We start from the raw sequence: 20,045 nt of genomic DNA on the forward strand, positions 1-20,045 counted from the left end.
ATTGGGTCCTTCACGCCTGCCGATGACGTTACGCTTTAAAATATATTGTAGCGTTGTCCAAGAACACAGACGTAGTTTAATTATCACGTTTTTATTAGTCCAACCGGCTACTGTGGGCCGCAGCTGACGCCAATACAGTACGACAACCGTTCAGTCAAAAAAGTGCAACGGCTCTCATCCTGCTCTCCTCTCGCTTCCATTCCCTCCCATCCAGCGAGCTGCGCGATGCATTCACTAACCTCGGAAACACAACCCGGCAAAACACAAATTCGACCACAACACAGATAACCCAATTCGTTACACTATTTCTGTAATATATTTTTTTCCATCTATGTTTTCTGCCCCCTGGTTGTTGTGTTTGCTGAATATAAAATGAAATAACGAACATTACCGCTACTTTTGCGAGGATCGTACTACGTGCTGACTAGGGTTGCCAACCGTCCCTTGAAAAAACGGAATCGTTCCGTATTTAGGAACGTAAGTACGCATCCCGTATTGAGTTGTAAAGGGACGCACTTTGTCCCGTAATATCGTCAAAGTACAAAATAATGTGTAAAATGTCGATTGCATTAATGGATCAATAGTTGTTAACACACTACCTCCGCAAAGGCTAACTTCAAAATAAAGCATAGCAATAATGTCATGTCATCTTCCAAACCGCTTATCCTATACAGGGTCGCGGGGAGTTGCTGGAGCCTATCCCAGCCGTCAATGGGCGAAGGCAGACTACACCCCGAACTGGTTGCCAGCCAGTCGCAGGGCACTCATAGACACTGTCACTGAGCGGGAATCGATCCCACGCTGCCCGCACACAACTCAGGCGTGTGTACCACTACACTATCAGTGGACTCATAGCAATAATACATTTCGTCATTGATACCAATGCAATAGCCTTAGAAAACTTTTACTTTGAAGTTAACCCCCGTAGTGGCGTAAGTGCTAACTTGGCTTCCGTTTACGACGTCTCAACTTGCCACCTACATCAACGCAACGCCATCCCGAAGTCATATTCAGTCGCGAATTTAGGTCGCTAACAAACCGCTAGTTAATTACGCTGTCGTATGATATGGCACAAGTCTCCGGCGTTAGTAGCAAGCAGCTGTTCTCATTAGCAACAAGTGCCTGGCTGGTACTTCAACAGCTGTTCTTCTGTAACTTCTTTTTCAATATTGTGGTGATTCTTTTGTAATGCGCTGTCCATGTGTAAAGGAATATGCCTTAAATTGCACTTCAAGGTATAGAAAATAAAACAGAACCTCGTCTTCATTTATTTTATAAAAACACTTTTACAGTGACCTCACAGTTCAGAGGTCGTGGGTTCGATCCCGGCCTCCCTGTGTGGCGTTTGCATGTTCTAACCGTGCCTGTGTGGGTTTTCTCCGGGTACTCCGGTTTCCTCCCACATTCCAAAAACATGCATGGTAAGTTGATTGGACTCTCTAAATTGCCCGTAGGTGTGATTGTGAGTGCGGATGTTTGTCTCTGTGTGCCCTGCGATTGGCTGGCAACCGATTCAGGGTGTCCCCCGCCTACTGCCCGAAGACAGCTGGGATAGGCTCCAGCATGGCCCGCGACCCTTGTGAGGATAAGCGGTATCGATATTGGATGGATGGACATTAAAATACATCCACAGCGAGGACCGTTGATTACACGTGATGTAAATACACACCATTGAGTGAATCTCTAGAAAAACATTTCTTTAATTAAAAAAAAATAAAATGACCAGAATTAAACCACAAGTGAGTCTAATCAACATCAACATTCTAAAATAACAAATAAATGAATAAATAGAAATAGATAAATAAATAAAAGCTCTTGAATGCACTGTGAGATTAGTTGTCAAAGGGGATGTACTCAAAATGTGAATGGGAGAAGTGACGAGGGTAAAAACATTTTGTGGTGGTGAGAAGTCTGAGCAAAACTAGTATACTAGTTCAGCCTATATACATAATAACCTATAGTCAGTTTTGATGTTCACTTAGAAAAAGGTTTCAGGTAAGATTACAAATTGATATTTTTCGTATAGGAAAGGGCAGATGGGGACATTTTCCCGTGTTGCATTAATTTATGTGTGAAAGTGTGTGTACAGTCTTATTTTTTGTTTGTTTGTTTTTTGTTTTGTTTTTTGTTTATACAGTATGTAACTCCGGATGACTTGAACCAGTCCAGGACCAGTCAGCTGGGATAACAGCACACTCGTGACCCTAATGAGGAAAATGAAAATGGATGAATAAAAATAATCTTGTCCGAAAACAGTTAATGAGGTTATGCTTACTGAAAAATCAGTGAATATCCTTGCATGAGAAGTATTGCTATGTTAAGTCAACCAAGATTTTGATCTAAATTACGTGAAAATTACGTGGTAGCATTAACATAACCACCACGCAAGTTTGATTTGAAAGAAATGTGTACTGTACTCAGTTTTCAGCAGATGTCAGACCTTCAATATTATACGGGTACGCTAATGCTGTTATTGCTGCAGTAGCGCCATCTAGTGGTCCTATAATTAACACAAAACAGCAGTCACATGGTTAATCGTTGTTGAAATCGGCGAGAGTTTACTTCAACATTTGCCATTTTAAAAGTAGCTTTCATAAACCACAATGATCCCTCCAAAATAGACATCCTTAATGGGAAGTCAAGCTAAAAATCTTTTTTTCAAGACTGTTTTATGCAGGCCCACTAGTTGAAACAAGGTATTGTGATTAATATGAGTTAAGCAGAAAAATCCACTCCTTTTTTTTCCACTCGGGGCGGTCATTTTGTCACTTCTGTCGCCTAAAAATGACATCACAGACTCTTGGGAGGGCCCCCCAAGATGGCTAAAAATGGGTGCATTTGCTGCTTACCTCGATATTCCACAAACACAATATTAATCAGAATGCCGTGTTAAATGGTCCACTGACACTGAGAAATGGGCAAATTAGAGTATACCTTCAAATGCATGTAACTGGTTTATGTTTAAATGTGTTGAATGTGATAGTTTTGTGGACACCAGTGCGTTTAGCGATATTATTTGGGTGTAATATTGATTGAATAAGTACATAGAAAAATTCACGATCAACTTGGAAATACAGGTATGTTCAAGTTTATTAAATGGAAACAACAGTTTTGGGTATGTTCGTGACGTCAGAGTATGCTGCAACATTGTTGCTAAAGTTAAGCGACTGAGCAGTGAGCACCCTAATTCACAGAAACACTCAAATTGGCTCTTTTTTGCTGACAGTAGTTCTACATATCGTGTGATAATTTAAATTTTTACCAAATCACATTTGGTGTACTACGAGAGGAAGTTGGCAGGCAAATACTCATGCAAGCAGCACAGTAATGTATAACAAGTAGCAGATACCAAAGACAAATTGAACACATTGTCCAAGATTTATTGACCAGTCAACATGGTTCTCTCCATGCTACGGTTTGCTAAAAAAAGTAAAGGTTTCAAAACCTTATTGGGGAGTACCAGCAGCATACTTAACTAAAGCAACAATCATAATCTTTTCCTTGACAAATGATCTATATTTTTGCTACCAAATTGGCACCTTCAAATGGTTAAATGAAAATTTGTCCCTGCTACCTGTACTGTGACAGCCAAACAGAGCATAATTCATTGTTTGGCATTGACTATGAAATTTCTGTCATCTCTCATATCACAAAGCACTAAACTGTCGAACATAACAATGCCTTGACCTCCAGCATGGCGGCTGCAGGCATGTCCCAAGGTGCGGATGTCACGAGAAAACTATCCTTGCATTTTAAATGGATGTATATTCCATTTTTCTGTACAGGAAATGTAGGAATCATGTCAACATTGAGGACACTGTATTCACAACCTAATAATTTAATCGCAGTCTTTTCAATCTCAGTTATAAAGTGTATGGAATGATAAATACACAAGAATGAAAATTATATTGTAATCTAATATTACATAAACAAGTTGGTTGTCATACAGTTCTACACCACTGTAATCTACAATCATCATAATACAAACACAAACTATAATTAATTTAAAGGGACACTTGGATGAAATTGGCTCAACATTGGCACTTATATAATAGGTTTGCATGTAAAAATGACATCAGTACTAAAGTCCCCCCCCCCAAAAAGACTGTGTGATTTTTGTGATTAGATTTATGAAAAATTTCCCCGACCCCTCTTTGGGGCGTGGCTTATGTTATGTTTTCGGTCTCAGCGGTATACGTCACGGGAGGGACGCAAGCGTGGTAATATTGATCGCTTTGTCAGTTCTGTTGTCTAAAACGGCAACCGATCGCCACCAAAATGCAAATGCACATTACTACTCTTGTCCACTTCAACCTGTGAAAGTATAAAAGTGTTCTGCACAATAGTTCGGATTTATTGACATAAGACGTGATCTCATCATGATCACCTCCACAAAATCAAAAATACCGTGGTGATTGCTTCTCCACTTACATAAGCTGAAGTGGACAAGAGCATGAATGCGCACACAATTGTATTTCTGACATTTAGCTACGCTAAACTTGTGTCAACTCTCAGGAGGGAGACGACGGCTTGCAGCAAGCAGCAGGCAGATGGGAGCTTTACGCCCCCCTTTTCTCTCCCCGGCTAAAGGTAGGATAATAGGATGGCTAATAGCAACAACTAGCTTCAGGTCGTTAAAACAAAAGGTGTTAGCACAACAACATTAGCTCCTTACTCTGCGTCCAGCCTGTGTCGATCTTCATGTCGTGGGGTTGCCTCCCAAGCAGTCGCGTGCGTTGTCCGACACCGCTTGCAGCCGCCAGAGAGTGAGGTAAGCCCTCATCGAAAAAGCGTCAATGTTCAGCGAACAAAAATTTCTAGCGAGGCTGACTCCACAACCAAGTGTGGCCACATTGGAACGTACCTTTTCGGCTGTTTACGTTCCAAATTGGATGGCGTGTTCTAGGTCGAAAAATTGGGGCCATTCGTCATCCAAATAAATGTGCCTGTCTACTCATTTCCACTTCAGTCTCTGTAAATATCCTGACTGGTGTTTAATGCCTCACCCGTCCTAATCGTGATCAGCAGAGAAGCAGTGTTTAATTTTGTTTGTTTGTTTTGTTTTTTTTAAGCAAAGAAGCAGTGTGCGCTCGTCCCAGCCTCAATCTATGTAGCTCTTCCAGATTTCGTCATCCTCACATAAATCCGACACGGAGACGTTAATCCTATTCATATGTTGAAGTGGACATTAGTAGAGATGTCCGTGGACGTTATAAGCAATGAAAGTACAATGATTTCCAATGGAGAGTTTGGAATCGGTTCCTCCTGTGACTCCGGCCGAACAAGGATATAACGGTAGGGGGCGCGGCCATTGGCTTAATTAACGAGAGGCGTTATTCATGGGGTCACTTATTTCCAAATTTCTCCAAAATTAATCGGTAAAATAGAAAATGGCAACTCTTTTCATTTTCCTGATCAAAAAATATGGAAAATGAACTTGTTAGTGAAAACATGGCCCTCCGTCCCTTTAATACCTCTCTGACATTAAAACTTCTGCTCAATTTGACCTTGATATGTACAAAAGTATCTAATAAAGGGTGTACGTGCATCTCACAATGTTTTGTCTTAATCATCCATCCATCCATTATCGATACTGCTTATCCTCACAAGGGTCGCGGGGCGTGCTGGAGCTTATCCCAGCGGTCTTCGGGCAGTAGGCAGGGGACACCCTGAATTGGTTGCCAGCCAATCGCAGGGCACACAGAGACAAACATCCACACTCCCAATCACACCTAGGAGCAATTTAGAGAGTCCAATCAACTTACCATGCATGTTTTTGGAATGTGGGAGGAAACCGGAGTACCCGCAGAAAACCCACGCAGGCACGGGGAGAACATGCAAACTCCACACAGGGAGGCCGGGGCCGGGATCGAACCCACAACCTCTGAACTGTGAGGCGGACGTGTTAACCAGTCGACCATTGTTTGTAAATGTAGTAATTTCATTTTTTTAAAATACATGCTTCATGCAGATAGATGCAGCACATGACATTTCGTCTAGGTCTTACTTCAAAATTACAGTTCATGACAATAATAACATATACTACATAAAGTAAAATTTAAGAATTTTCTCATCAACAAAAACTGCTGGCTATCGATTGAGGTTATAATGCAGTGAGTGAAGATTTGGATCACAGAATGATGTGTACGAAGAGAGCCATGATGGCAGCACTGATGAGACCTGAGATAGGAACAGTGACAAACCAGGCAATGAATATGTTCCTGAACAAATGCCAGTCCACTGATTTCCTTGAGCGCAGCCATCCCACAGCAACCACAGATCCCACCTGTGTTCACATGATTTGGAAACTGATAACTGAGCCAATGTGATTGGTGTATCCATTCAACAACATCATTATGTGTTTACATTTTCATTACCTTGCAGTGGGTTGTGCTGACAGGAAGCCCAACATTGGATGCCACAACAACTGTTAGAGCGGAGGCCAGCTCGATGCTGAAGCCACTAAAATGGAAGATAATGTGCAAAAATGCTTCCACTGTGTCATGTGATGATGAGGCAACAGAGTACTATGTCATACCTAGAGGGTGTAATGGGGGTCAGATCTTTGCCCATGGTCTGAATCACTCTGCGGCCCCATACCCAGAGTCCCATACAGATACCTACTCCACCATATAGAAGTAGCCAGATAGGTGTTGGTGCATTGGATTCGACCGAGCCACTCTCGTACAAAAGCCAGAGGGCCACAAGTGGACCAATGGCATTGCTGGAGAACAAAATATGTTGAGAGTTAATTAATAACAAACAAAAAAAAAACACCACCATGCATTGAGGAAAGTGATTTGTGCTCTATAGATGCAGCAGATGACAATGTGGTTATTAATGCTTATTTGTTTAATACGGATGCATCATGATCTCAATAGATTGCAATATCCTGTAGACCAGATCCTGCCTGATAGCGACCCTGATGATTTGAATCAGGTGTGTTGAAACAGGGTTACGTATAAAGCAGGTTGATAGGGGCTTACGAGGGCCGAGCTTGGAGACCCCTGCTGTAGATCCTCATTTAGTTCAGTAGTTGAATTAAAAAAGAGAAACTTTATAGAGAGATATATTACTGTATATACATGCATTGGGAAATACGTTTCACAAGCCTGATTACTACAATGAAAAAACATGTTGTTATTTTTGCTCAGTTAAGTGGTTGCGTGAAATAAAATCATCGGGATACAGATTTTTAAGTACACTATATACCTACTTAAAAAATATATCTACATCCAGATTATTTTATCTCGTGCAACCACTTCGATACATACCGGTACTGTAATAAATAAGTTTGACTTTTGAATATAATTACAGAAACAAATGAAATTTTCCACAATATTCAAATTTATTGAGCTGCACCTGTAATATGCAATAAATGAAAGTGTTCCACAATCCGTATAGTCTATCTACATGCCCTTTTGCTGTGTGGGAGGTTGAGAGAGCCATGTGGCCCTTGTTGCCAAAGAAACTGCATAGTGGCCATATATGTGTATGCAATATTTTTGTTGGGTTTCGGTGCGCTAATAATTATGCCTCACAAATTCTTGTCAGATACATTCATGGAACACAATCATTCAGTCTAACAAGAAGTAACTGCCTGTGCAAATGTGATGTTAGGAATAATTATGAGAGAATGTGTAGACTTCATTAGTGTGATTTATTTACGAAGCATCTTTAGTAACATCTGTGCATCTCTAAAATAGATTATACTACCACTGCCCCATATTCCGGTCTCACCTGACATCATTCCCACCATGTGCAAAGGAGCCAAAGCATGCCGTTAGTATCTGAAGGAACTGAAAAAGGGAAGAAACAGCTGGTTGGTCGAGCTCCAGCGCATCTTCCTCAGGAGGATGCTCCCAAGTGGACTCCTGTGTCACACTGGCATCCTTCACTGAGCTTCCTCTGGCCATTGCTGAACTGTAGCTGCTGTAGCTGTTCACTCTGGACCTCCTGCTCCAGTCATCATTGTCCATGTTCTTAGCTTCTCCCTGGAGGCCGTAGATGGCCATGGTGTAGGAGGTGTAGCTGTTGTTTCTCCGAATAGGCCCCTCCTCTGTGTCACTGTCACCGATGCAGTCACCGACCTTAGCCATGTGAAGCTTGTGTAGCAGCTCTTTGTAAAGACCCGAATCTTTCTGGATTGTGTGCAATCGTCCACTGTGAGGGTCTGTGATCATCATGGGACCAAGATTACTATCTGGAAACATAAATCATATCATTTCATTTGTGAGCTTACCTGTGGGTCAACTATCAAATTCAAATATGTTTGAAAACTTGGAGGTAATTCTGTCAATCCAATCCTTCTCACCATTACTAACGTCCAAGTCTTTGGCCTCCATGTCTAGGTCAGCCTCTTGGGAACCTCCAAGTTCAAAAGCAACATTCAGACGGTCTTTAGAAGGGCTCTGAGGTTGAGGGTGATGGGGTATGGATATGTCCGCTGTTTGAGTATGGTCATTAGTGTTCTTCTCCACCAGAGGAGTCTCACAGGGAACAGCACCTATTTTTTCTTCTCATGAGCCACATCAAGTCTTCAGATGCATGGACAAAAAGAATGCAGTCCTTTGTGTTTTATTCATAAAAAAATACTCACGTTTTATTTTCCTTTTCAGGCGTGGACAGCCATGAAACCAAACGACCAATGCTGTGATGACACCACATCCTATCGAGACGCACAGCGTACCCCACCATGGCACCTTGTCAAATCCAAGCACTATGCACAAATAAACAAAAGGCACATGTCTATCTCTTCATCTTTTATTAATTCACAAGCAATGCCCTCTGCTCCTAACGCCGACACAGGTAGAAAGTACTGTACATCTTTTGAAGAGGTGAGAAAAATGTGTCTTTTTTAAAATTTTTTACAGAAAACAAGAAAACTTGTGATTAAATTAAAATAATATGTATTAGAAAGGGAAAAAAAGTACATTCTAAGAGCAGTGAAGACACCAGTAAGGTTGCTGCATTTCCCCCACTAACTACTGTCAGAAATTAGTTATTTTCAATTCAATGTAAATGCCTTGATAAAGCAGCTATAGTACACTATCTGCTGCATTCACACTTTTCAGAATTAATGATTAGTTTTTGTGATCGAATTTAATAATGCCCTTCTTTTATTCGTTTGTTGTTGTTACAGTCTGCTGACAACAATTTCAGTGAAAGTGCATTCGCAGTCCTCCGATACAGTTTGTTCAGGACACCAGTCACGTAATTGTTTGTTGTTAACATGCATTCATGAAATCCATTTTTCTTCTTCCTCGTCTTTAGGTAAATTAAGGCAATGACAAATTCCCTTACTGAACTATTATATTTTGTAGGCAACTGCAGGTTCACTAGAAAACACTTCATGGGTGTAGCCCATCTTTAAAATGCACGTCGCCTCCCCAAAAATATCAAACACATACATAAGGGAAAAGTGTTTGCAGAAGTTTCATTTAAAGCCCAAAAGTAAGGGTTTCTGCAACACTCTGACAGATGATAAATTCTGCGGTGGACATATGTACAGGAGATAAGATCAGTGGAAAGAGGGCCACTCCTTTGTGTTTTTACATCAAGCAATAGTTATGGTTTGTTACATTCCACTAGGGTCTAGTGGAGTCACTCACCTGGTGCTCCTGTAAACATGATTGAGAAGACGTTGATGCCCACCGTTATGGCATAGAACATCGGAAGAGCTCGGAGGCCATTCGGGAGCGGGTCAGTCTGTGGCATTAAATAGGTGAACACTTGATAACGACTGGATGTATGTGTTAAGATTCTTTGGTGTACAGCATGATTGGTATTAATTTTCTGCATTCCTTTCAAAATAGTTACATTTCCACCTTCACCAACCAAATCAACAAAATATTGGCAAATTATTGCCTGATTGGGAATATTTTATACATTTCTTAAACTTTTCAAATCAAATCAAATCAAATCAAATTTATTTATATAGCACTTTTCATAAAAAAAAGAATGCAACTCAAAGTGCTGTCCAGTAAAAATGTCCAAAACACAACATAAAAAGGAAGACCTGCTAAGGCCCTCCCTCCCAACAAACCCAAAGATATATATCCGCCAGTACATCAGCACTCGCACCTACACCCCCCCCCACACACATACACACAAAGCACACGAGCTGATAAACTTTGTTAAAAAAGACATGACAAGGCACGGAGGAACCATATGAGGAAAGGGTAACCAAGTTGGGCTCGTTTACGCTGAGGGGAACGACAGCCCACGGGCCACAGGGAGTGCCGCCATCACAGAGACCCCCGGCCCAGATTAGCTGGGGAGACCCCACATCTAGTGTAGAGGCCCCCGGCCACCTGGACCTAAGAAGCCCCTGCGATGATGCCCCCCGCGGGAAGGGCAGCCACCCCCCCCAACGCGGAGGCCACCCATGAGGAAACACTGGAGCTAAAAGCTAACAACAACAGAAAGCAACAAAACTAAAAGACAAAACAATAATATAATCTAAGAACTAATATCAGTCTGATAAAATATGATAAAAAAAATAGTCCCCAATAAAAAGAAAAAGATAAATTAATCAGATTAATTAATAAGTTACTTAAATTATTTAAAATTATTTAAAAGCCAAACTAAAAAGGTAGGTCTTGACCTTCCTCTTAAAAATTAAACTTTTGTAAACAGTCACTTTATTTTAATGCTGTCATTAACTGCAATAGTATTTTACTTCGCTGGAGAGATAAACTGTACATGCCTGACAACATAAATGACAATGATAAATGAAATGCCTTACCTTATTAAGAATGAATTTGCGGACAAAGTAAAAAAGAACCGCTGACAAGATGCCTGACAACACTGGTGACAGGAACCAGGAGGCCACTGCCGCCCCACAGCCAAAAAAACCCAACATAATCCCAAGATTTTAGTAACATGTCCAATTCACACACCGCATGTAGGTAGAAAAAAATTAATACAATCACCTATGCGGAGAAGCTCCATCCATTTGACCCCATGGTGACCTCTGGCTACCATGGAAAAACCTATTGTGGCTCCAACAATGCAGTGAGTTCCAGAAATGGGGAGCCTCAGGAATGATGCAGCCAACTGCCACACAGCAGAGCCTGGAAAAGCAGAACAGGGCCTGGGCTCCAAGGTTGGGAAATGACTGCTAAGATGTCTCAATTTCTTGATTCGAATTTCAGGTAAGCTCCAACAACAAGCCCTAATAGACTGCACTGATTTGAATACTTACCACACATTGAACTTATTGAACCCGCCATGAGGACATGTTCAGAGCCGTTGTACATCCGGACGTCGATGATGCCCTTTCGGATGGTCTCACTGACTTTAGCCCCGAGCAGGACCGAGCCCACTGTCTCAAAGATGGTGGCCAGGATGCAGGCCTGTCGCAACGTGACCACCCTGGAGCCGACTGCCGTACCGAACGAGTTGGCCACATCATTGGCCCCAACGGAAAAAGCCAGGACAAAGGCAATTACAAAGCCCAATATCAAGAGCCACAAGTAACCGGACATGTCCGATTGGGAGGCCAGAGCAGCCGTGGTGGTGGCAACAGTGACGGCCACTAGTGTTGTTGAATCCATGACAGCCTTGCAAAGGAAGTTTGAATCCAAGAGTCAATTGAGTGGAGTAGTATGCAATGACTGTTATAAATATTAATGTCAAGCAATCATTTACTGCTATCTCGGTATGTCTGGCTTGTCTACAGGAATCCAAACACCATGGGAGGCTATCTGGAGGAAGGGAACAGCATCCATTGTGACAGCAAGCCTGTGGTGAGGTGTGCTGCAAAAACAGAAGTGCATGGGTTTCTCATCAACAACGCAGGAGCCATAAATTGTTGTTTCTTACATTTACAGTATTTTATCATGACCATAACATTGTTTGAGTTTGATCAAGATGACATTTTGATTTTCCAGCTATGATTTAGGAATTGTAGGAAGAGAGAAGTGGTATTTGATAAAGTGAAAATAAATGTCATTATTGGCGAGAGAAATGTAAGAGCATAAGTGTACTGTAGTTTTATTTGTCAGAGTAGCTTTAGTGGTGGGTGGGGGAGCAGGGAGGAGGTTCATCAGGTCACGCTTCTGACTTCAGTAAGCATAACGTACTTTCATTAATACCAAGAACAGCAGCAACAAACCGAATGGTCGCAACATAGACATCAGGTGACACTGTTAATTGATGTTTTCGAGCATCATATAGAAATGTGATGTTGTAAATTACTGAATGGATACGGTTATCTTTTTTCATCAGTTTGTCTGTGGCAGTTACTGTATTTAATGTAGCTGGAGTGGAATCACAACAACACTAGTTCTGCTACAAAACATCAAAATATAGTATTTAGGAGCTGTGAATAATTGGTCCTTTCAGAGTTGCCAGAAGTCAGTATTTAAGAACAAACTCACCATCACGATAGAAAATAGTGGCATTTTAATCTCCTTAACTGTTCTTGCATAACACAAATTGAGTAACATGATGGCAAAAACACAAGAAAGCAGGCACAGGACAGGAAAGGAGAGGATAAAAAGTTTCTACTCACATTTGCACCAGGAGTGAAAGTTTACTCTTTGTTGTGTGTCCCACGGTTAGGAGCAAACCAGCGGTGGCTATGCCTGCACTGTTAGAAGGTGCCTGCCAGTCTACAGTTTATATAGTGAGCAGGTTGAGTGCACGCCTTTTCACTGTGGTCATGAGACTTAGGCTACCCAAAGCTAATGTTTTGCCTCTTTGTTCTCATGATAAAAATAATTACAGTGCTCTTCATGGAATATCTGTAGAAAAGATCATGGAACCCTAAAGGTACAATTTTCTTTCCCATTGTAGGGAGTCAAATTTGCTAAAATATAACATAATAAGCAAAAATAATAAAAACTACATTTCAGCTAAATGAATGTTTGGACTTGAATCTTAAAGGGTACTTTTGTGTTTCATAGCGGCCCACCTATTTGAAGGTACTTTAGTGTGTTTATTAAGTGTTTCTTTTCATTAGAGTGTAGTGGGGTCAGATGTTATCACTATATTTTAACAGAACAAGAGCACAATGATGTTGATAACAATAAATATACTAATTTATCAAATAATTTTACAATTCTTTCCAGGAACTACGTACTGTTTTGAGAAATATAAATATCTCTATCTTATGCAGGGTGAAGTACTGTATAATAGACTAAACAGTCAACTAATGCCATATAGATGATTTATGATCGTGATGTATGTGTAACCATGGAAAGAGTGAAGCCATCTCAAAGTGTGTTACTGTTCAACCTGTTATGCATCCACAAATGGCTCTTACTGAAAAAAAAGTACTCAAGCTTCATTGTGTCAGCAAAATATACTTGTTTCCAGAATGCGACAGTGCCTCCAAATTTGCTGATAGCTTCCTCCTTATTACTCATTTATTTTAGTGCCTGTTATATGAGGCAGTTTAGCTGTGTAACAATGAGCCATTATCATTTGACATTTCTGTAGAGGATATAACCTCCTCTGGTGACGATGATTCCCAACTGAGATTGACACTTTTGACAATTATAACTGTGTATGTGTATTCGGATAATTATTTTTAAGTCATTTTGAACAATATTTTAGCCCAAAGATGGGTACTAATTTTCATAAATTGTGGAACATTACGTAGCATGAGATTTTGCCTGTGTAAATTACTTCTGTTTGCTCTAGATAAACACATGCAAATGTTACAACTCTTTTTATTTATTGTACTTAACTATTTATTTTTTATTTTTGAGTTTGCTCCCATATCTAGGTCACTCAATCTTCTATCGTTTCCTCATTGTGTTTCCTGGAAGATTTAATGTTATGATAGCTGGAAAAGTTATGTAATTGGTGACAATTTCCGAATTATACATTCCTTAAATTTGGTCTATTTTTATACACTTACACTGTAATTGCCACTGTCTGAACTATACTCTAATAAATGTTGTTTTGTGGCAGTATTTAAGGTATGAAAATGGTGATCTTTTGTTGCTGTTCAGTCAAAATACAATGAGCATTTGTTTTGCAGCAGTGTGAGAATATGCTCTTCTGTCATTCGCATGACTGCTTAGTTTTGGGTGACAAAAAACAGTTTAAATGCCTTATTCAGTTTTCTAAAGTTCGGTATTAATGCATAAAGATTAAGTATATGGGCCTTACAGTTGGTATTTGATCATTTAACAAATGCCGAAATAACCAACAATCACTCACCAGACATAATGTTAGATATTCCTACATGATCTGTCTGGTCTAATAAAATCCAATACTGTAGTCTTTTTTATTGAACCTGTCAGAGGGGCATCCTTTTAATTACATACGCTTTTTATTCACGTGGTTACGGTTTAATCCCAAACACAACTTTTTTCCTCATCAAACTCACCTTGTTGCTATTAATCTAATTGCCTTTAGATGGTGCTACAGCCCCTACTCACAATCCCCAGGGCAACTCATACTTCCTAGTAGACAACCAGTTTTAGCACTTTGTGATGACAAGCAGCAGTCCTCCATTCAGTCCCTTGATGCTCATACTGTACATGATATTGGACGTGAAAAAGTAGTGTGTTATTTTGATATAGACGGAAGTTTAGCACATTTCCGTTGAAACATTTCACTATTTAAAACTGTGATACATCATTCATGAAACCCGACTTCTTGAAATATATAAAAAAAGAATGAATGAAATACAAATTAAGTCATAGTACATTTTGAACATGATCATATTTAAGGCCAGACAAGATAGGGCATGCAAATAAGTAACTGAAGCGCGCGGCAAGTTCTCATGCCCAACCCTTCTATTCCCGTCTTCCCCCCCCCTCCGATCCCTTGCCAAACAGGATCTGTAGGATCTCACAGTCATTTTCTCAGGAGACAGGAATGTCAGAACACAAGGTCTTGTGCATGTTTCTACACGCCGGCCACATTCCCTCAAATTTACAGTAAAAAGTCCAGAGTGAGTTGTTCACACATCTATTTAATTTCCACTTTTTGTGTGGCAACACCTTTCCATGTAAAACACTGTGTGTGCACCGGACGTGTCCCAGCCATATTCTGACTCATGGCACTTGTCTGGGGAACTGCCCTTCCCAGTTTTAACAAGATCACAATACTCACAGTTTTTTTGCTTGATATTTTGCTCCATGAAAAAGAAAAAAATAATAATTAGCCATGTCATTGGGTAGGCTATGTTGTGAACATGAGGGTCTGTGTCCTTACAAATCAAAAACACTCTTGAAAAAATCTTTATTTTACATTTTTATTAATTCCAAACTTTTCAAAACCTTTTAAAGGTCTCTCTTTGGCATCACAAATGTAAACACAAAAAATACACATCTAATATAGGCCTGCCAGGTAAACCATAAAGATGAATTTAATATAAATATAATGCAATGAAATGCAATGTGACATTACAAGAAACAAACATTGGAAATGTGAAGGAATTATTTGATCATTCTTCAATCACACCAGTGGTAGGCTGAAGAAAGAAATGTACTGTAATGATGCTACAATCGCCTGAATCAGTGAAGGCACACAGTGGTCCAATCTGATATCACCCCTAAAAACGGTCCATTGGTCAACAAGCGGCGTGGAAAACATGCTATGATAAAAGTCAATTCCCTGCCAAGGTCGAAGGTCAATTTTGAATTAATTGACAGACCAATGGCTGGAGGCTGGTGGCGATTTGCTCGCAGATTCTTTCATGGATGTATGTGGGCTTTGCATGTAGGCTGGTGAGTGAGTAATGCTCGGACTGCTGGGGGGTGTAGATGAGCACGAGGAAGACTTGGACTTAATCTGCAGCCACTTATCTCCCAAGGCCTTGGCGAAGTGGTCATCGACCGACACGCTGATAGAGAGCTGCTGGGAGTGAGTTTTCTGATAATTCACTCCAAGGCTCCTCTGGAAATGCTCCTCAACCACATGGTCGTAGTTGCATTTGGAGATTACTGAAATAGAAAACACATAAAGATAAGAAATTGAACACAGAGCTTCCATTGGGTTTGTGAAAGGATTTTTTTTTTTTTTTATTGAGATACACAATCTTCATTAGAGTGAGACGGACCTGCTGACTGACTCTGGTGGACATCGTCACTCACGGTGGGCTTTTTAAATGAAGAGACGCGAGTGATCACAGAGGGACGTATCTGGAAATAAATGCATGGCGATGGTTATCTTAAAATAGAATGTCAGCATGACCTTTCCAAATTCATAACAATGCAACTCTGTGTCGAAAACCCCATAGCATTTCTTTTGAAATTATATTAAATGTGCATGTGTATTTCCACCAAATCTAGGGATTGTTATCATATTTGAGGATGTATCCACCCATTTAACAGTACTTACCTATTTTTGTGATAAAAATCTTATGGCGTTCACACACATATTTGCCTTGAAATTGCCATTTAAAGTGCGTGGTAAATTAAGTCTTTCAAAAATGTATGTGTATGAATTTAATAGGAAAACAAAATGATTTGAAAACTGCTTGAACTGGTTTGCCAACAGAGGCCAGATCCCACCCGCAGTACATAAACAGGTCAAAGTGAGAGCCGTTTGTTTGGTCTTGTTGATGGCATTCCTTCCTTCCATTGCTCACATTTTCTTCCCGAATCTGGCTGGGTTGCATAGCTTGGACAAGCTAGGGCCTGTTTGTGTACAGCTGGATTCGCTGACTGCACATGATGTATCGCACTGGTGGACTATAAAGCCACACACTGTATTTTGTGTACTGTACTTGCCGTAGGTAATGACACCCCGAGTGACCTTGAAATGAGATTTTGTTTCTTTTTTTCCCCAAACCTTTACCTGCATCTGACTTGTGCTGGTGTTTTGAGTTTTCTCTTCTTTGCTCTCTGGGTCCTGTTCCTTTCTCGGTTTCTTGATGAGGGCAAGAGGTTCATCCATGACTGGGGTGTAGTACACATGAGAGGGCAGAGGGCTGGTTGAACTGGGTGTTGGGCTCCAGGTGGAAGTGGGACTTTGAGGGCTATTAAACATGACTGTTGGTGGTGCTGGTGCTGGCACATTTGCAGCTCTCTGCGTAGCTTTACCATTGCTTCTGCTCAGCACCCGCTCGCGCCTGAAATAGTTCACCAAACAGCTGATATTACCATGCGGAATGGTGAAATAAAAGTGTGAGCTTGATACAACCACTACACCAACCTTTCCTCCAGAGTGAGACATCTATCATGGCTGCGCTTGCGTTTGGGATACACCGTTGGGGTGCGAGTTCGTTCATTTGTCATATGTCTGAATCTGTCTTCACTTCTCAGATGAGGCTGACCTGAAAAAAAGAAAAAAAACAGTTTAAGAATGGGAAGCTAGTACACACTATGCTAATATGTTGATCATTTGCTTGGACAAATTCTGAATTGTGATGTTTGAATTATAGGACTAATTAGTACTTTAATTTCACAATATTAAAAGGCTACTTGTTTTGATACATGACATTGAGACGCATGACTGACTGCCTTCTCGTGTGAAAACGTTTTTTTTTTCCCGGGCTCACCGTTAATTGCAAACTCCGTTAAGTTGCAAAACTCGATCAACCTGATCTGTGAGCGTTACAACACTACACAGCTGATTCAATGCTAACGGTAAATGTTGTTTTTCTGCATAATACTGGCATTTGTCCCAGTCACGCCTTCAAAAAGGCAATCAACACATTTTGTAATGATGGAGGAACACAGTTTGGACATATACTGAATTTCATCTGACACATGAAGTGAAACATAGCGACAACAGCTAAATAGATTTTGTTACGCTTTGGTCACATTTCTAACTTGAGCATTTGTGGCATGAATGCATGTGTTATTTACTACTACAGCGTATTCAGTCTGCCCCTCATGTTGCGAAATTACCTGCACAGTAAGTCATAGAATGCGTATTCAGACATTTGAGAGTTTTCTTTGGCCACTGTTTATACCAGTTGCTTAGTTAACACGTTCAAATTCACACTGATGACAGTCCAACTATATACAAATCACGAGGTTAGCGCGCCCCCCCCCAAAAAACTAACATGAATAAGCTTACTGAGTCAAATACAATGGAGGATGATCTCTTTTGCATTGCATAAAAGGCTGTTCACAGAGCCTTAACGCCTGCTTGGTGCTCCCTACACCTGTGAGCTACTCCCTGCCATTGTGGAGGGAGGGGGTGGGGGCAGGTTTAACCACACCTATGCTGATTTTCTACAGCCTCGGGCATGGATATTTTCCCTCATTACGAAAGTAATACGGTGCATTATCCTTTCATGTGTTCTTTCAATGACGACTAATCACAAAAACACAACTCAGGTTTAGCATGACAACACATCTTTCTAGATAGCATCTAAATTCAGACATTTGATCAGAATTATTTTCACTTTCTTTAGAAAACACGCTACTTACAGTATATGATGGGACAGAACTATAACACTGACAATTCAATGACAATACAATACAATACAATACAATACAATACAATACAATTTTATTTATATAGCGCATTTCACAAGATGAAATGATGTTTCTGTGATCATCGTGCTAAAATGACACCCCTCAAGCACAGTATTACTGCATGTATGTTAAGGATTTAAAAGCACACAGCAAAACTTACCCTCTAAAATGTAGACCTTGAAGCCGCTGCTCATGCGAGTAATGTAGTGGAAATTTGCCACAGCCATGTCTGCTTGCTTTTTTTTTCAAGTGCAGTCCAAAACATAGAATGAACACCTGACTGTTTGAGAATGCGGCACACAATGAGCCTCAGTGGTGGACTGTGTTGGAAAAGGTAATGAGATTGTGGGTCTGCGCTCTTAGCCAGGTAACGTATCAGGTGAGTGCAAACAGAGGATGAGGCTTCCCAGGGACACATTCCCTGCATTCCTATTGGCTACTGGGAGAGCCAATCAAAGGCTCTTCATGACACTGCGTTGTTGTTGTCCTTCAGGAGGAATGCAGGCACAGGTTGAAGATTGGGACTGGAGCTCAGAGGTTGATAAATGTCATAATGCTGGTGAATATATGAGAATTAGTGTGCACCCTCTTCTGCACAAATTACACTCGTGAATCTATTTTAATTTCTACTTGGGGCATGAAGAAATTGAACTGAAGCTTTTTGTCCCACAGCACCTGCGCCCCCCGCCCCACCAACACCACCTTCCCCCCTCCTCTCTGGGGTGCAATCTCACCAAACAGCATTTTTTCATGTGGTGAGCCCACCACAGTTCCAAGCCCTCCTACAACCTGCCCATACACGCACACATCTGCAGTGTGCCACACTGCTAATCCACAGGCTTTTGTTCTTGGAGACACAATGGCACCCAAGTCTAGGGAATGTTACTCCTTATGAGGACAAACTGAACAATGCCACATAAAATCTTTGTGACACCTAGAATGTAAAAGCAATACAGTTCTGTATGTGTTTTGTATTTCATTGAACAGTTGCTCAGCAAGATTGGGTCAAACGTCACAAAAAGCTGCTCATTGATGCCCTGAAGTGTCAACACATGCAACATGATGGATTACATTTAGCTCAATAGCGCCCTCCTTAGTGCCGAAGAGGGCTTTGCAATACCACCACCGGATCTATATAAAAGTTTTCTATTTTGTTGTTGATATGGGCTCTTTAGCACTGACGGCACCACTCAGTTTTACCTGTGGTGGCAGGAGGTTAAGTTGGGAGGGGATAGGTTTCAACCAAACACACACACGGGCATGTACGCACACACAAACACACACATTCTAATTCAGGATTCATTTTCTGCATTCCCTGGCAAGTTCTGTATATGTCACGTGAATAACATAGCTTAATATTGAGCAATAACCCAGTCTGGTTAGGCTATTTTCTTTACCCTTTAAAACTTCCAGTGGCTTTCCCACAAGTGTTGGACACCGAGTTACTAAATTCTGCCAACAGTTTAAAGCTTAATTTCTTTGTTGGCCAGCATTAGCCCACACTATAAGGCCCCTTATATTCCGCTGTGTCTCATTTCTCCCATTCAAAAAGCTGTACTTTATGAAGTTGGGAGTGTACTTTCGCAATAAAGGTTTAGTATCATTTTGTATTCATTTTTTTCTTTTAAAAATGTTTCTCTAACTTTAATG

General features: G+C 40.7%; 2 protein-coding genes across 6 annotated transcripts; both read right to left on the minus strand.

Annotated features, from left to right (window-relative positions):
* Nucleotides 1-3,072: 3,072 nt before the first annotated feature.
* Nucleotides 3,073-12,591, minus strand: slc20a1a (solute carrier family 20 member 1a). 4 transcript variants are annotated; one of them, XM_086031694.1, is made up of 12 exons: nucleotides 12,518-12,591; nucleotides 11,653-11,760; nucleotides 11,207-11,564; nucleotides 10,935-11,075; nucleotides 10,748-10,833; nucleotides 9,612-9,708; nucleotides 8,600-8,719; nucleotides 8,315-8,518; nucleotides 7,741-8,203; nucleotides 6,539-6,724; nucleotides 6,378-6,462; nucleotides 3,073-6,286 (listed from the first exon to the last, which is right to left on the minus strand). In XM_086031694.1, exons 3-12 carry the CDS (start codon nucleotides 11,556-11,558, stop codon nucleotides 6,131-6,133), a joined length of 1,890 nt encoding a protein of 629 aa, XP_085887820.1. In that variant the 5' UTR covers nucleotides 11,559-11,564; nucleotides 11,653-11,760; nucleotides 12,518-12,591; the 3' UTR covers nucleotides 3,073-6,130. The 4 variants fall into 4 exon arrangements, with proteins under 4 accessions (XP_085887820.1, XP_085887822.1, XP_085887821.1 ...); XM_086031696.1 differs by having other exon boundaries at nucleotides 8,315-8,506; nucleotides 11,207-11,760; XM_086031695.1 differs by having other exon boundaries at nucleotides 8,315-8,515; nucleotides 11,207-11,760.
* A 2,599-nt stretch (nucleotides 12,592-15,190) lies between these two features.
* On the minus strand, nucleotides 15,191-18,747 carry vgll4l (vestigial like 4 like). 2 transcript variants are annotated; one of them, XM_086030906.1, is made up of 5 exons: nucleotides 18,556-18,747; nucleotides 17,122-17,242; nucleotides 16,765-17,038; nucleotides 16,025-16,106; nucleotides 15,191-15,908 (listed from the first exon to the last, which is right to left on the minus strand). In XM_086030906.1, the coding sequence occupies exons 1-5, from the start codon at nucleotides 18,620-18,622 to the stop codon at nucleotides 15,607-15,609; spliced, it is 846 nt and encodes a 281-aa protein (XP_085887032.1). In that variant the 5' UTR covers nucleotides 18,623-18,747; the 3' UTR covers nucleotides 15,191-15,606. The 2 variants fall into 2 exon arrangements, with proteins under 2 accessions (XP_085887032.1, XP_085887033.1); XM_086030907.1 differs by lacking the exon at nucleotides 18,556-18,747 and adding an exon at nucleotides 17,992-18,138.
* Nucleotides 18,748-20,045: the final 1,298 nt, after the last annotated feature.

Source organism: Filicampus tigris, chromosome 5, assembly GCF_054856515.1.
Source record: "Filicampus tigris isolate MCC_2025a chromosome 5, RoL_Ftig_1.0, whole genome shotgun sequence".
Classification (NCBI taxonomy): Eukaryota; Metazoa; Chordata; class Actinopteri; order Syngnathiformes; family Syngnathidae; genus Filicampus; species Filicampus tigris.